The 16,992-nt window shown below is 38.1% G+C and overlaps 1 protein-coding gene across 5 annotated transcripts in view; it reads left to right on the plus strand.

Annotated features, from left to right (window-relative positions):
• LOC140463573 (exocyst complex component 6-like) overlaps nucleotides 1-16,992 on the plus strand; it is a 193,151-nt gene that overhangs the window by 81,572 nt on the left and 94,587 nt on the right. For 3 of the 5 annotated variants that reach the window (XM_072557753.1, XM_072557756.1, XM_072557757.1), the window contains 3 exons: nucleotides 5,715-5,849; nucleotides 6,540-6,719; nucleotides 7,429-7,458. In XM_072557753.1, the coding sequence (XP_072413854.1) occupies nucleotides 5,715-5,849; nucleotides 6,540-6,719; nucleotides 7,429-7,458 (345 nt within the window). The remainder of the gene's footprint in view (nucleotides 1-5,714; nucleotides 5,850-6,539; nucleotides 6,720-7,428; nucleotides 7,459-16,992) is intronic. The other 2 variants (XM_072557754.1, XM_072557755.1) reach the window with 1 other exon arrangement.

Consider the following 16,992-nt stretch of genomic DNA (forward strand, 5'->3'; position numbering starts at 1 on the left):
TGAATGTGAATGCTTAATTTTTTTTTGAAAGGAAGTACCAATACTTGCTGCTGGACCTGACATGTTCTTCATCCAGATGGTAATTGTAATTCCTAGAAGCTGTCCACCAGCAAGTACTCTTTCAAGTGGCAACTGGAAAGCTTGCGTAGTTAAAAAAGAAATGTGCTTGTTTGGCATGTCATTTACATTAGGATAAAACAATAGCATGAATGCAGTCTCTCGAGTAGAAAAGGAAAACTATTTTATAGATTCAACTGACTGCTAACATTTAGAAAAGAGTAAAATATACTATAACATTAAAATTATGGTGCAATCTATTTAGTGGTCACAGCTTGTGGTATTCATGTGAATGTGATATTTATGTAACTTTTTGTATGAAACTTGGTTTTCTGTTATGTGTTGATCAGTAAAAGTTTATTGAATTGATCAATTATTTATTAACTATACAGAACCAAGTTTCCACAACTTACTGATCAGTCCTAAGCTCTACAGTCCTTCAAAATTCAGTGGTAGGTGGTGGTGGACTATTGAACAACTAATATTCCCACCCTTGATGAGTGGGCCTAGTCCATCAATGCGCAAGATAAGACTGAAATATTTACATCCGTCTTCAACCAGAAGTGCTAAGGCAATGATCTATCTCCTCCTGAGCTCCCCAGTATCATAGATGCCAGTGTTCAACCGATTCAGATCACCCCATGTGATTATCAAGAAAAGGTTGGAGGCACTGGAAGCTGCACAGCTGATGGACCCTGGCAACCTTCCAAGCATAATACTGAAGGTGTGCTCCAGAATTAGCCATTCCCCTAGCCAAGCTGTTGCAATTCAGGTGCAGCACTAGCATAAGCATTTTCTTATGATGGAAAATTGCCCAGGTACATGTGCACAAAAAGCAGAACAAATCCCAAATCAGCTAATTGCCATCCCATTAGTCTACTTCAGAACACCAGTAAAGTGATGGAAAGGATCTTATACAGAATTATCAAGTGTCTGTGATGAGGCTCGGTTTGGTTTCTGCCATGCCATCTTGGCTTCTGGACAAGCATGAACAAACAAAATGAACTCTAGAGGCAAGGTGAAGTGTCTGTCTTTTATGTCCCAGCAGGATTTAACCAAGTGTGGCATCAATGAGCTGTATAAAGAAGGTGGTGATGGTAGTTGTGATTGGAGATCAAGGCTCTCAGCCCCACAGCATTTTTGCAAGAGTTTTTCAGGCCTGTGGCCTTCAACCATTTTCCACTACTTCATTTGTGACCTTCTGTCCATCATTAACATCAGAAGTGAGCACATTTGCTGATTACACTTTGTTCAACGTCCTGTGTTGAGTGTTGTTCAAAGGCATCACCACCTTAATGCCCCACTATCAACATCGTGGAGACCATTGACCAAAAACTGAACTGGACCAGCTATATAAATATTGTGGCTACAAGAGCAGGTCAGAAGCTGTGAATTTCCTCCTATCTCCCCTCAATGCCTATCTCCCACCTACGAGGCAAATGTTAAAAGTGTGATAGAATTTGCCTGGGTGAATGTGGCTCCAATGACAATCAAGAGGCTTGACACCATCCAAGACACAGCCCACTTGGGGGTTTGCACACCAGTAATGATATGTTCACTATTTCCCTGCATTGCTTCACAGTGAAAGTAGAGTGTAACATCTACAAGATGCACTGCAGTAACTGACCAAGGCTACTTCATCAAAGCTTTCCCAAAACTCCACCTCTACCACTAAAGGGGCAGAACAGCAGATATGTTGGAACATCACCATCTGCAAGTTCTTGTTAAAGTTTTTCACTATCCTAATTTTTGAAACTACATCACCACTGTCACTGGATCGAAACCTTGTTTCCTAAGAACACTATGAATGTTGTTTGAATCCCTTCTCACCATGGCAGTTAAAGATGGCAGTAACTGCTGGCAACCTAACAGTGTCCTTACTCTCTCTCATTTGATCATGTGGCATCAGTAAAGGTTTGATCCTCTTTGCATGTAGCTTAATTTGTCACCTAAGTCACCTCTTTTTGGAGACCATGTAAATTCCCTTCACAACTGATGCAGTATGAATATTCTGTAGAATGCAATTCCTCAATTTAACAAGATAATTTTAACCTATCTCAGTGTGACTGTTTTTAACTGATGAAAGGACAAGCAGCAATCTAGTGGGAATAGATTGCACAATATTCTGTAATTTTCTCCTCTGCAATATCAATACCTGCAGTGATTTAAGGTGAAGGCCCATTGCTGTCACCTTAGGATGACCAAGGTGTGCACTGAAGCACCACTATATCGATATCACCCACATTCTAAGAGCAAATTTATCGTTGCTCTCGTGCAATTCCTGGTTCCTGTCACTTCAAGTTTAATTTCTGGTTCAGTGCTGATTAACTGCTATGCATGAGAAGTTACCACTGAAAATAGGTGTTGACTGATGCAAAACCATTTAAATTGCCAGTGAGTCGCACTGTTAAACTGATTGATCGCTCTTCACTAGTTCTTTTTAAATAACTGAGCAACCTATGATTAGCAACTCAAATTTTAAGCTCTGGGGTGCTGGCTATAAGTTATCTGCACGAGTTTTAGAAGTTTCATCAGTTGAATGAGATTTTTACACTTTTTAATCACAGTTTAAATTGTCAAGCAGCATTGCTCAGTTGTTCAGCAGTACTACTCATCAGCATTGAAAACAGTTGGGTGTCAGTCTTTCAGTGATATTAAACTTTAAAGTTTATTTTTATTCCATACCCCTTCTCCCACTTTAGCCTATTTCTGTGTGCTATTTTAGGTAGATTGTTGGAACCATAGGATTGACACTGTTTGATTTATTGCAGTTACAACTCTGTGATCCACTTGAGTCCAGCAGAGTTGATCACTGTTCAGATTGCACTCCTATAAATTCTCTTGAACAAATTGAAAGTCTGTGCCACTAATTTCATAATGAATCTTTTGGGTTGAAATGATTTGCTACATTAGCTAATAAAGAAGAAACCACATATTCAGCTTAAGTATGTAATGCAACAATTATTATTCTTAAAGTTTCAACATTTGAATCTTTTTTACCTTGCTATGTCCACCATACACCAACAGGTTAGGGAGGGGTGTGGGGAGGTGGGGTGAAAGAAGGGGAGAAGTAAGCAGAGGGGTGGAAGTGGAGACCAGAGAGATATGACAGGGGTAGGTAAACAAAGAAACAAAGAACGTTAGAAGAAAAGTTTAATGTAATAATAAGAACTAAGTAGAAGAAATTTGGAGCTGTGCTGATTGCAGCCCATATATTAATGGGCTTTTGAGTACATTAGAATGGGTGACTGTGCTAAAAGCAACCCAAGTCATAACATAACCGTGTGTGCAGTAAGTTTTTTTTTAAAAAAGGACTGAATCAATCCGGCTCTAAAAGTACTAAACTGGGTGTTGCGTCCTACAGGCTGCAGGGTTGCTAGGCAAAAAACGAGATGTTGCTGCAGGGCTCATGTAGAGGGCACCTTCGCCTTGTGTCTATTTCTATGGACAGCAGTCCTTTGCCTGTCTTACAGAGTACACAATTCCTCCACCTGGAGCCCTCCCTCTGTCCTTTTCACTGCATTTCATCTGTTCGTTGAGAACAGTCAATGAACCTTAAGTTCTCTGCCGCTGCCACCATCACCACCACTCCCGAACTTCACTCTGTGCATTAGGATGCAATCCTGAGTTTGCCATCAAGCCTGCTGACCAAGGGTGGTACTGTTATTATCTGGATATTGACCTACATGGCAGAGGCTGAACGTCAGCTTTCAGACAAAACACTCCCTGTGGACCATTACCCCACCATCAAGCATCAGGCCATTATGTCCATGACTGTCTCCAACCTCTGCTGCCTGGCTTGCTGTGTTCTTCCAGCCTTTTGCCTGTCTACTTTTTATTTTCCCATAATAGCCTTCCAGCTCATAATTGCCCAATCCCATGCAGCCTGTTTCTACCTCCTCCCAAAATTCACAAATAGGGCTACCTTGACAGATGCATGGTTTCTGCCCCACAGAACTTATTTCTCCCTCCTTTGACTTTTTTTCTCCCTTTGTCTGGTCTCTCCCCACTTCCATTCATGATTCTTCTGACGTTTTTGCAAAAGTTTCAAAATTTCCTGTTGGCAGGCTCCAGCTGCCACTTCTTCACAGTGGACATGCTGTCCCTTTTACATTTTCGTTCCCTATTGGGATCGTCTCAGGGTCCTCTACTTCCTGGAAGGAAGATCTGAACCATCTCCATCTACCATCACCCTCCTTCACCTGGTCGAGTTCATCCTCACTTTGAATAGTTTTTTAAACTCCTCTCACATTCCTCAGATTAAAGATGTGGCCATAGGTATCCACTCGAGCCTCCATCATATCTGCCTCTTTGTGAGGTAGATGGAACATTCCTTGTTCCAGTTTTACTCTGGTCCTTCCCACAACTCTTTCTTTGGTACGTAGATGACATCAGTGCTGCTTCCCCCGCTTGTTCTGAACTGGAAAAATGTATCAATTTCGCTTCCAGTTTCCAGTCTGCCCTCACCTCCACCTTGTCCATCTTGGACTCCTCCCTTCCCTTCCTCAACACCCCCATTTCTGGGGATAGGCCAGGCACTGATGTCCAGTTACCTTACCTACACATCCTCCCACCCTGCTTCCTGTAAGGACTCCATCCTATTCTGTTTCTCCGTCTCCATCGCATCTGTTCTGACGATACCATCTTCTGCAACGAGGCCTCAAATGTCCACCTTTTTTCTCAAGCAGGTTCCCTACTGTCATGATGGGCATGGCCCTTAGCCTTGTTTGACCCATCTCCATGAAACCCCACCCAACCCCAAATGCAATCATCGAAAGTGTAATTCTTGCCTACTTAACTCCTCCCTCCATTACCATCTAAGGCCTACACATACCTTCCAGTCGAAGATGTGATTTACCTGTGTTTCATTCAATCTAGTAGACAACGTTTGCCTCTCAGTGTGATCTCCTCTACGTTGAGATGAAATGCAGATTGAGTGACTACTTTGCAGAACTCTTACTTTCTGTCAAGCTTCCCTTTGCCTGCAACTTCAACATGCCACCATGTGCCCTCGCCAATGTTTCTATTGCAGGCCTCTTGCAGCATAAATACCACTTTTTCCTAGCTGCTAACAGACCTGATGAAGAGTCACTGGAATCAAAATATTTACTCTGCTTTCTTCCCACAGATGCTGCCAGAACTGCTGAGTTTCTCTAGCCATTTGTTTTTTTTTGTTTCAAACCTCTAGCATCTGCAGTTCGTTCTTAATCTGTTCAGTTTAAGATTAACATGGCTGAGACTAGAATCGTATGAAGTTAGTGGTTGTCGATCCTGGGATAATCAGGTTTTCAAAGTGTTTGAAATGCCTCTGCCCATCTTAATATGGGCACTGAAAGTGAGATGATATTTAACACAAGGTATGCTGTTCCATCCTTACTGCAATATCGGGTACTACTGTAAAACTACCTGAAGAATTACCAAAAAAAACCTAATTTGTTTTGTAACTTTTGAAATCTAATCAACTGCAAAGCAAATTCAAATGTATTTTTTTTCTGTTGAGTGGATTTTTGCTGTGAGGCTAGGCATATAAATTACTATTAGTTGACACAGTTGGGATTGTAAGCTTATTGCTTTTTATTTAAAAGACGTTGCTTGAAATGAATTGCTAGAAAGTAGGAAAAACAAAAGTCTCAGTAAATGTATTTTGCATTTTGCAGCTTGTACAAATCATCATCAACACAACGCATCTGGAACAGGCCTGTAAATATCTTGAGGATTTTATAACCAACATCACAAATGTTTCCCCAGAAACTGTGCACACCACACGACTTTATGGACTGTCCACATTCAAGGTATGTACGAGTTGAGTATGTTAGCAGTGAACATTGGAACATTTCCTACTGAGGTCATGAGTAAGGCGATTCTGTGCTTTAATAACTGTAGTATTTGTGACTTCGTGCTAGACCACAAGGGCCTGCACACTTCTAATCACGCAAAATATTAAATTCAGATTATTCTTGTAATCTGAAACTCTTGGGAAAAGGTATTAAATGTTCAGTTGAATGTCTGTTGGCTTTTTTTTTGGGTGAACCAGTCATTGATCTGTGCTGGAAGTAAATAATTGACTTGCTTTCAAGAGTTTATTATGTAACTAAATGTAAAACTTTTCATATGGATTTTAGCTTTCGAAGGTGCAAGTTAATGCTTATGTTTTAATGACTCATCACTTAAATTTGTGAACTGCTATGTACTGAATCACTTCTAAAACTTTGTAGAGTGCCCCAGCAGTACAGTATTTGCAGTATCAACATAAATATATTGATTTGTGTTGTAATTTCTTTGAAACAAACTGGAAATAATTGCAATTCAATTTTAATAGCTATTTTTCTTTGAAATTTGCTTCATTGAGAATTATGTTTTGTCTATATGTGAAGTGAAAATTTTGCAAAGTGATCAAGTTTACTGATAATTGAAGCTGGCTTGGGGCAGTTTTTGCAATAATAGAGATACATATCTAAAGTTTAAATAATGGATTTTTGCAGGATGCTAGACATGCAGCAGAAGGAGAAATATACACAAAGCTTAACCATAAGATTGATGAGTTCGTACAGCTGGCTGACTATGAGTGGACTATGACAGAACCCAATGGTCGAGCCAGTGGTTATTTAATGGATCTTATAAATTTTCTCAGAAGCACTTTTCAAGTTTTTACGCATTTGCCTGTGAGTATTATATCTGAAAATGAAAATCCTAAAATAATAGTCCCAAGTATATTTTTTCTTTAAGATTATTCCATAGATCCTTAAAACGCTTCAATTTTGACTGTTTTTATGACCATGCAGATTATTGTTTTATTTACACTTGGCTTAAACAAGAATTAAAATGTCACTCTTTCCAACTGACTTCCTTGAATGGTTCTTGAATAATGAGCTAAAAGGCAAACTGGCTTCACTGTTGGAAGAGAATTTTAATTAGCTACACAGGAGGCGTTAATCCAATTTTCAAAGACATCCAAGTGAATGGAGCAAACAGTAGCTGTACGTATAAAATGCTGCATTCTGACCAAGCTTTGATATTTAACTCCTTTTAAAAATCACATGAAATAATGTTTAAAGTAATACCTTTCATGATGCAGTAGAACTCAGCAATGGAAGATACCTGTTCATTGGGATATTTTAAAAATTTGCTACATAGCACCAATTGAAGTAAGAGAAGCTGATTAGTACTTATCACTATGGATGTTCAATGAAAGGGATTGATATGGGCACACTGTGACTTTTATATTGTGAAGATGTCCACCTAGCAACTTATCTAAATAATACTATGTTTTGATTTTATTTTCCTTTTTTTAATTATTGGTGTTTACAGTTCTTTCCACATCTGTTTACATTTGATTTTTTGTTTTGATTTCCTTGCTGGGTTCCTTCTCAGAATAACGTCAGTCACCATGCAGCAATGTCGGTGAGTATCTGAAGAAAGCATGCACATCTGAAGGCTATGAACTGGCTACAGACTTGTTGCTCAAGTTGAGTAACCCTTGATATAAATTTAAGTCAACAACTAAACCCTTCCCTCCACTACTGGCTTTTGCTTGGTGTGTACAGAAAAAATGGCTGAGAAATAATAGGACAGGCAGAAATTATTTAACACTATAATATTACAATGGAATACCCTTCAAAATGCATCTCTTTGTTGAAGTGGCCATTGGCTGTATATAATTAGTCCTTCTACTCAAAACAGAAAAATCTAAAACTGGTTGTTTTGGTTTTGGCTTATAACGAACATATAGCAGTGTAGATTTGTTTGAAAGGATAAGCTTTCAAATTTTTATTAATGTGGTGTGTTTTTTTTTGCTGTTCATTGAACTTGTTTTGTCCAGTCTTGTGTACTTCAGAGGGAAAACTATGAATTTAAGATGAAACTTGAAATTCACACATTTGAAAGCTTATCAAAAATTTTCTGTTTGTCCCAGTTTATTAAATTGTATTGTGTGTATACTAACACTTGTAGTCAAAATGTACCAGTGCAATCTTGTCTATCTTTAGTAGGAAATCATTGTTTTCTGTTGTAGCTACTTTTCTCAGGGTCTCTGCTTCTGGTTAGAAGTTACAGCATTGAGACAGCATTTGCATTAAAGATCAATATTTTTGCTTTATGCAGACATCATTGGAAGCTAATTTAATATTTTCATCGGCTCTTAATGTATTGGATGAGATATTAGTTACATTACTAAATTTTCATGCTATAAAGCAATTAATCTAAAAAGTCAGTATTGCTTAAGACTAACCTTCTGTCCAATATATCTGAAGAAACCATATGGTAACATAATTTTTAGGTAGTTAATTTAATGCCTCTTAAGATATTGCATTTAGTGTACAATTCAAACAATGGATGGCCCGTTTTGCATCATACAAAAATTCTGAATGAAACCAATGATTAGTGTATTTGTGTGCATGAAAGATCTGTTTCTAACTTTTTCCTTTCCATACACTTCTTTCTAAACCTCTTGATGGTGCAATATGAGACACCCATGTGGCAACTTGCTGCATTTTGCAGATACTCAACATGATATTCAAAGCTTTGAATTTACTGCACAATTGTCCACTTTTATAGATCAAAGTAGAGATTTTGAACTTTGTAAGCTTCACTCAAGTCTCCTTGAGTCATTTGACTTCCATTGTAATGCATGGACTGTCTGTTTCACTTGCAACACTACCCACCTACATTTTCTACCCACTTTTTCCAAAATGAAGTTGAACAAAAGCATTGTTTTTAAGATTTGCTAAAATACAATTCAGATGGTCCAGTTGCTTGAAGAAAAGGTGTGTTTGTTTGTGGGACAGTGACATTTGGAATCCTTATGCGCAATGTGAGGTAACACTTCATTGCCCTATGTGGCAATAGCAGTAAAAAAATTAAGGTTTGTGATTGAAGGATGAATTGGACATGAGACCTCTTAAGGGCTGTAAGAGGGAAAAATATTTTGAATTGTGAAAGGAGAAAAGTACATCCTTCAGCAAGGAGCAAGAGTTTCTGTGAAATGATAGGAGGAGAGATGAGTGTTGGTAGGAATCTAGGAAAGTGAGTCAAGAAGATAGTTTGAAATGGGGCAAGAGAAAGAAATCGAGCAGCTTTGTTGTGCATTAGAGAATGTTGGCATGAAGTGAAGGAATAAGGAAAACCATATTGAAAATACATTGCAAGTAGCATAGAACACCTATATATGAAGCAAGAATTCTTCTGCAAGCATTTGGGGAAAGCCCTGGCGGTCATCTGCTGTACAAGATATGTTCATAACTTTATTGGACTTAGCAGCTTGCTTGTATCTATGACAATTTTATTGAAGCTCTTAAAGTATTTGCTTTAGCTATACACTTTTCAAAAAACAAAACATTGACAAAATTGGTATAAATGATAGCATTTGTCATTCGTTTTTATTTCAAGGTGAAGTGACTTTGAAATCTTGCATCAGTCAGTGCATGTCATATTTTGTACACAGTAATGCAGGGACAAGAGGCTCACGTCTTAATGGAAAAAATGCATGGTGTGACGTCTTGCCCTTTCTATGTCAACCAAAATGCAATGACTGAGTGACTTGGGAGCACAACACCAGCAAGGTTCAAATAATATTACAAATTTATCTAAACAGTAGATGATCTATTCACCTTTTCCAAGTCTCCTGATTAGTATGTTATATAATGACTTGCTAAGCTTTCAGTAAAAACAGAAAATGCTATGAGTACTCAACAGTATCTGTGGAGAGAGAGACAGATAGCAGTAGAGTCAATGGACTGGACGTTTGAAGGAGATGGGAAGCCTTGCCAACAGTGATATCTTGCATTAAAGGTGGAAAGCACTGCATGATGATTCCATTCCAGGAAAAAAAATGGAAGACTTTATTCTTGCAGGCACTATGTTAGTCCCTTGCTTTATACAGATCTCTCCTGCCTTCTGTTGCCTATGTTCCTGGGGTTACTTGCAAGAATTTAATAGATTAATGCATACATGTTGTGGTAATGTAATTGATTCCAGAGTTTGCTGTTTGTGCTATGACAGATTGTCATAGAGATATACACAGAAACAGACCCTTCGGTCCACCTCAATCATGCCAACCAGATATCTTAAATTAATGTGCCATTTGCCACCATTTGGCCTATATCCCTCTCAACCCTTCCTCATCATGTGCCCATCCAGATGCTTTCTAAATGCTGTAATTGTACCAGCCTCCATCACCACCTCTGGCAGCTCATTCCATATGCACCTCCCCTTCTTTGGTACCTTATCAAATGGTTGCCTCTATCTGAAACCTGCGCCCTTTAGTTCAGGACTCCCTCACCCCAGGGAAAAGACCTTAGCTTATTTATCCTATCCATGCCCCTCCATGATTTTAAAAACCACTACAAGGTCACCCCTCAGCCTTCGACGCTCCAGGGAAAATATCCCCAGGTTGTTCATCCTTTCCTGTAACTCAAACTCTCCAATCCTGGTAACATCCTTTAAATTGCTTCTGATCTCTTTCAAGTTTCAAAGCACCTTTGTTATAGTAGAGAGTCCAGATTGCATGCAATCTTCTAAAAGTGGCTAAACCAGTGTCCTGTATAGCTACAATATGATCTCCTAACTCAAGCTCTAATCAATAAAAGCAAACATTCAAAATGCCTTCTTCACTACCCTGTCTTCCTGCACCTCCACTTGCGAGGAACGAATGAACCTGCCCTCCAAGATCTCTCCTTTTTTTTTCCCCAGCAACACTCCCCAGGACCTAATTATTAAGTGTATAAGTCCAGCTCTGATTTGCCTTTCCAAAATACAGCCCCACACACTTAGCTAAATTTGCCACATCTATCACTCCTTGGCCCATTTGCCCATCTGATCAAGGTATTCTGAGGTAACCTTCACAATTTTGGTGATATCTGCAAACTTACTAACCATACCTGCTATATTTACATCCAAATCATTTAAGTGACAAAAAGCAATGGACCAAGCTCCAATCTTTGAGGCACACTACTTGACACAGGCATCCAATCTGAAAATATACCCTCTATCATCACCGTATGTCTCTTACCTTTTGAGATTCATGTGTGGGAGTTTATGTAGAACAAAGCTGGTGAAGGCAGCTTCTTCTAATAGTGCAGAATTGAGAGTTTTGGTATGAATTACTATAATGAGTGCACACAAGTCCCTGCTTGTGTTTTGACAGTGGCATTTAGTTCTCAGATACTCGCTCTCCCTGACATAATGCATAAATAGTATAATTTAAACTCTTAGCAAAATAAAGCAGTGAAGAAAGGCAAAAATGCCAGAGTACTTAGCAAAAAAAAACCAAAGTTTCCCACTAAACTCACCATATAAAAGGACTACCTCTGAATGGAGACCCCCAGGTTCAAATCCCACTTGCTCCACAGGTGTCATAGCATCTCTGAACAGGTTGATTAGGAAAAAAGGTTAAATTTTTCAAAAGTATTCTGGCAGAGGACATCATAAGGCTTTTCTTTCGTAAATCCAAAGAGGCTTTCATGTACCAAAACTCAGTTTTGTAGCCTTATTTATGCTTTGGAGAAAATTAATCTTGTGTTCAGGCTGAATTATTAAATGACTTAGAGACCCTCAATATTTGCAGTCTTTTTGTATTCATAACTAGAGGATCTTCATTTTGATAAATTAATATATCAAATTAATACTTCCACTGTTTTGTCACACTAACTATTGTAATTCAGTTATGACTCCGATCTGCACAATCAGTTCAGCAAGGGTGAGTTTGTTGTTAGGGTTCCCTGTCCTTCCTGTTTTTTTGTTCCCTGCCAACTCCCCACCTTCCTTCCTAGACAGACAAAAACTAATTTGTTTTAAGTAGAATCTCTGATTTTAATAAAGTTTGATCAGTTTCCTTGCTGGAATGGATAATTGGTGAAGTGTAAGCATAATGTCTGAAATCTCCGGACATTGTAGACAGTTTTGAATTCAAGAATTAAATTGTTTCTCTCCCCTCTTTTTGAGCAAGTGAGTGAAAACAAACAATTCCTGCAGAGTGAAACAGGCTTCATTTGTGTTTATAAGGCTAGAATCTCTTTCGCCTGTTCTTAATTTGCATTTTAAGATCATTAAGATTTGCATATTAAGATGTTTGGATAGCTGGTTTGTGCCTTGTACAGATAAAATCTCAAAGTACAAATGATTTGAACGTAATATTGAAAAAGTACAAGTCTTGAACATAGTTAAGTCTGTAGATTTGTTTTATAAATTGTGGGATAGTGGGGCACGTAATTGTGCTGTTGAGTTGTTTTGTGTAGCTCAAATTGTAATTTACAAAACCTCTTGCATTAATCAGTTTGCTGAGGCATAGAATAAACTCTAGCTATTTGTATTCTGCACTGTTTGAAGCTAAATATGTATGAAACATTTTAGCTTTCAATTGCAGACTAATGAAATTAAAGCTTTACTTCTGTTTTGAAGACTATGCTCTTCTTGAGTAATGGATATTAATGCAATATTTTTGTTCATTTTAAGTATCCAGGAATCATTTATACAAGAAGACACCATTTTAAAGGTCTATTCTTAACTGCATTTGGTTCTAAAGACTGTCACTAAAGTCCATATAGGCAGAAAATGGGCTTTGTTATAGATTCCACCAAATGTTATCTCCTGTTTTAGATTGGCATATCTTGGCAGGGAAGATGGATGTATCTGTCACTAGCTGGTTAATTGTGTTGCCAATTTTTATTTTTCCCTGACAGCAGGTCTTTGACTCTTAAGTGGCTCAATGCAAAGTGAATTAGCAGACTGTAGTCATGTTTCTCATTTGCTATGCCCTGACTGGTGAATGGAGCTCATAAATCATATTGACTGGCACTAAACAGAATGATGAAAGCTGCTTTTTGTACAGCTAGTGCAGATAGAAGTATCCAACATTGGTGACGTAACATCAAAAATGTATACATTCCCCCTTTTGGGAGTCTTAAAGTGGCAACTGTTCTTAAAGCTTTTTGAGCACCTGGGACTGAGCCAACTCATCATAGATATTTTGAGTTAATTCTTTTAGCTTAACTGCTTTTCTGTTCAGTTGTGATTCAGCAGAAATTCTTAACTTTGTGGAAAGATGCCCTGTCATTTGTTCCATCTTTGACGTGATCATTTGATTAGTGAGTAGAACGAGAAAGTGAAGTCTGTTTTTAACATTTTAATTCCTTAAGACAAGTAGATACCTTTTTTCAATGTGCCAATTTTACATTGATAAATAAGCATTATTCTAAAGCTCTCCATTCTGTTTCTTCCCTTCATGTTATTATTTACACACCTTTTTAGTATGTTGTGTCAGGTGTGGGTCAGTCTTTTTGATTTCATAGGGCTTCTTTATTCTTGGGTCTTAACCTTGGCTTAATATTGATGTTTACCTTTAATGTGTTTTTAATAGATGACGACAATTTAGGTTGATGGTTTAGTGCTTAAATGCTCCTTGTTTCAGGAAAATTTCCTATCTCTCTTTTATTAGTTGGCATGTAATCATCCCTAGGCTAATCAAATTAATACAGCCATTCAAGTATCCATGACATTTTGTTATTAACTTAGTAATAAAAATTTTCATATAGTAATATTAAATGTCAAAAACTTACTTCTCCTGTTGTCAAAAAGTGTGGTGCTAGAAAAGCACAGTCGGTCAGACAGCATCCAAGGAGCAGGAGAGTTGACGTTTCAAGTGATGAAAAGTTCATGCTCAAAATATTGACTCTGCTGCTCCACTGATGGTGCCTGACCGGCTGTACTTTTCCAGTGCCACACTTTTTGCCTCTGATGTCCAGCATCTGCAGTCCTCACTTTCTCCTACTTCTCCTACTATGCCAATTTTGATTGACTTTTTTGACACATATATATTTTAACATCCTTTGTTTTTCCAACCAACAAAATAGGGCAAGTTCTGAAGATCACCTCTATAACTTTCAATATAGACAAACCTGAGCATTCCAAATTCTGTTATTATCCTGCAGTGCAGCAATGCCTGTTCTGTATCAGAGATTTTGCTTGGCTAAAGCAGAACCCCAGCTAGTAAGGTTTCCACACAGTTGAATTGGGAAGCCTCCCAAATGGGAAAGGACACAAATAGTATATGTACAACACTTTTTTGGAGATGTGCTTTATCCTGATGTTTGTTTGGTTTTAATTTTACTTTGCATGTAATGGGATGACAGAGCGGGGTACAGGCATGGTGTAGGCATGGTTGGACAATAAATTTAAGCACCAGTTTCTGTGATTGAATGCCGGTCTCCTTAGTTTTATGTTTGCTAGGAGATGTGGGGGGAGTTAGAATGATTCCACTAAGCGATGGATTAAAAATTGCAACGCCTAATGGGCCTTTCCTATCATGAGTAGGTAGCAAAAGGCAACTTGGGGGAAGGTTTTTCTTCCCTGCAACGTGATTTTGCATAGAGTAGTCATTTGCTGTGTTTTGTGCACTTGACTTTTCTGTAAAATGTAGTTTATAAACCATTAGACTAGTGCAGTGCATACAAAGTTTAGTTGGACGAAAATACTGAAACTAAAGTTAAATGTTCTAAAACAACAGACGTTACTGCATAACAAAAGCAAATTGATAAAGTATCCTTTAGATTTTTTTCAGTAAACATTCCATTGTATTTTATTCTGTGGAATTGCTTATTTCCTAACTTACATGCTGAGCTTTTATGTCCTTATCTGTTTAAAATCAGTGAAATAAGGTTTATCACCACAAAATATATACTTCCTGTCACATGAGACTTGACAAAATAATACCCATCTCAAAATTTGTAACAGAATCTGGCATGAGTTTAGTTAAACAGTTGCAATGAGTTTAGTTAAACAGTTTATTGCACAATTTAACCTAGTTATTAATCTTGCTGTGATAATGTTGATCCTTTAATTATGATTTGATGTCAGTGATTTTTAATTTTGCTTTTGTATAAAAACAGGAAAGCAAATTGTGGCCAGCTGTAACGTAAGGATGATATGAGGTAGACCCAGTGAAGTACTTAGGTGGAGAGAGAACCTGAACTGTAGTTTTGAAAGTCAGTGCAAGCCAGCTTCAGTTACAGACCTGCAGAAAGCAGTACCACAGGAAATACATTGTTGTTTAGTGAACCAAAAACTTGGGTGTGATATCTGAGAGCAAAATTTCCTCTGAATGTTGTCAAAGTGGAATAGCTTTTTATTCTGGGAAGAGAACTTTACAGTTACCTTTTGCAGATTTTGCTCATGGCTGCACACACTCCGAATGCTGAATCTTCACAGGTCATCTTTGCACTCTTCCAGTGCCCAAAATTTAAGACTGTCTTTATGTGGATATAACATTGCTCACCAGCAATGGTATCAAGCTACAAAGTGACTTGCTTTTAAAGACAGAATATGTTGCAGTGCTTCACTGGAGCATGATAAAGCAAAATGATACCAGGCCACATAAGGAGTCATTGGGTCAGATGACCAGATGCTTAGGCCTAGGATGAAAGCAGAGTTATTTTTGGAAAGAATTGTTGTTGTTCATTTTCAGAGCTTAAAACTGGTTAAGTTGGGAGTTTTTTTTAAAAAACTGTCAGTTAATAAAGTGTATTAACACAGCTGTAATTGACCTCAATTTAGCTATTGATTTAAATAATTCTCACGGTGCAGGCTATTCAGCTTTGTGTACTGTTTTGTTTTTCCCCTTTGTTCGCTTCGTTTATCTGTGAGGCTTGTTTCCAGGCTCCATCTTAGCCCCAATCTCTCATAATTCTTACAGCTGCTTTGAACTTTGCCATATCATCTGTACTTGTGTATTGCCTGGTTTGCTTCTCCAATCACCTTTCCATCCTTTAATCCAGCACAGACGCTTCTCTTTCTCCTCCCCCAACCCCTTTCTTTCGTAGTGTAGGTTGGTGATTCCTGCCTTTTCATTCATACCCATTTGTCATAACCAGGCAATGCCTTTTCTTCCTCATGCCCAAACCAATACTCTCCCACATATCTGTCGCTATCCCTTTCTACATGCTTCTCCTAGGCGATAACATCTGCAGGCTTGGGAATCATTTTTCTCATGTACGGTGTATGACTCCATCAAAACCTTTTATCTCTATTAAACATTCCAGTACCATTTGTGCAGCTTGCACATCTTTCCTACATTATGTCGGAGTCAAATTCTTATTTTTTGTTAAAGTTGCTTATCTTTGTAACCTTTGCTGTTTTCTCTGGAGTGTCGGAAGCTGATTTTTGTAAATTTACACTTATTTTTGTAAATTTAGAATCCTGAGGGGCATGAGTAAGGTAAGACATGGTCTTATCCCTGGGGTGGGGGAGTCAAGAACAAGAAGGTGTAGGTTCAGAGTGAGAGAGCAAAGATTTGTAAGGAACCTAAGGGGCAACTTTATCACGCAGAGGGTGGTGCTTGTATGGAATGAGTTACCAGAGGAAGTGGTGAGACGGTTACAATATTTAAAAGGCAACTGGATGGGTATATGAATAGGAAGGGTTTGGAGGGATATGGGCCAAGTGCTGGTAAATGAGACAAGATTAATTTAGGATACCTGGTTGGCATAAACCGAAGGGTGTTTCCGTGTTGTACGTCTCTGACTATGACAATGCTGCAGTTACTTTCTTTACCACTAATTTGAGGCAATTTATAAATGCAAGTTATGGATCTGACAGTATAAACAGTGTCTCTAGTAAAGTTGATTTTCAAGAATTAGTTCTTTTTAACATTTTAAAAAGAAGGATTAATTATCATCTTGGACCTCCAAAATACAAAGTTTGCTGTGAAATTCTTTGTAATAGAGTATGTTTCCAATTTACTTGTCTGGTTGCTTGTATCCAGCTTGCAAATGATTTCTGTGTTGTTGGAAGCCCAGTGTGCATGATTTTGTTCAAATCAATGACCTTGTTTTGAGGAATACACCAGGTTGTTGCTCCAGTTGTAACATACATCTTTGTTTTGCCTTTTGCGGGGAGTTGATGGAATAAAATAAGTGATATGCAAGTTTACCTAGAAAAAGGGAGTTG

Source organism: Chiloscyllium punctatum, chromosome 38 (assembly GCF_047496795.1).
Source record: "Chiloscyllium punctatum isolate Juve2018m chromosome 38, sChiPun1.3, whole genome shotgun sequence".
NCBI lineage: Eukaryota > Metazoa > Chordata > Chondrichthyes > Orectolobiformes > Hemiscylliidae > Chiloscyllium > Chiloscyllium punctatum.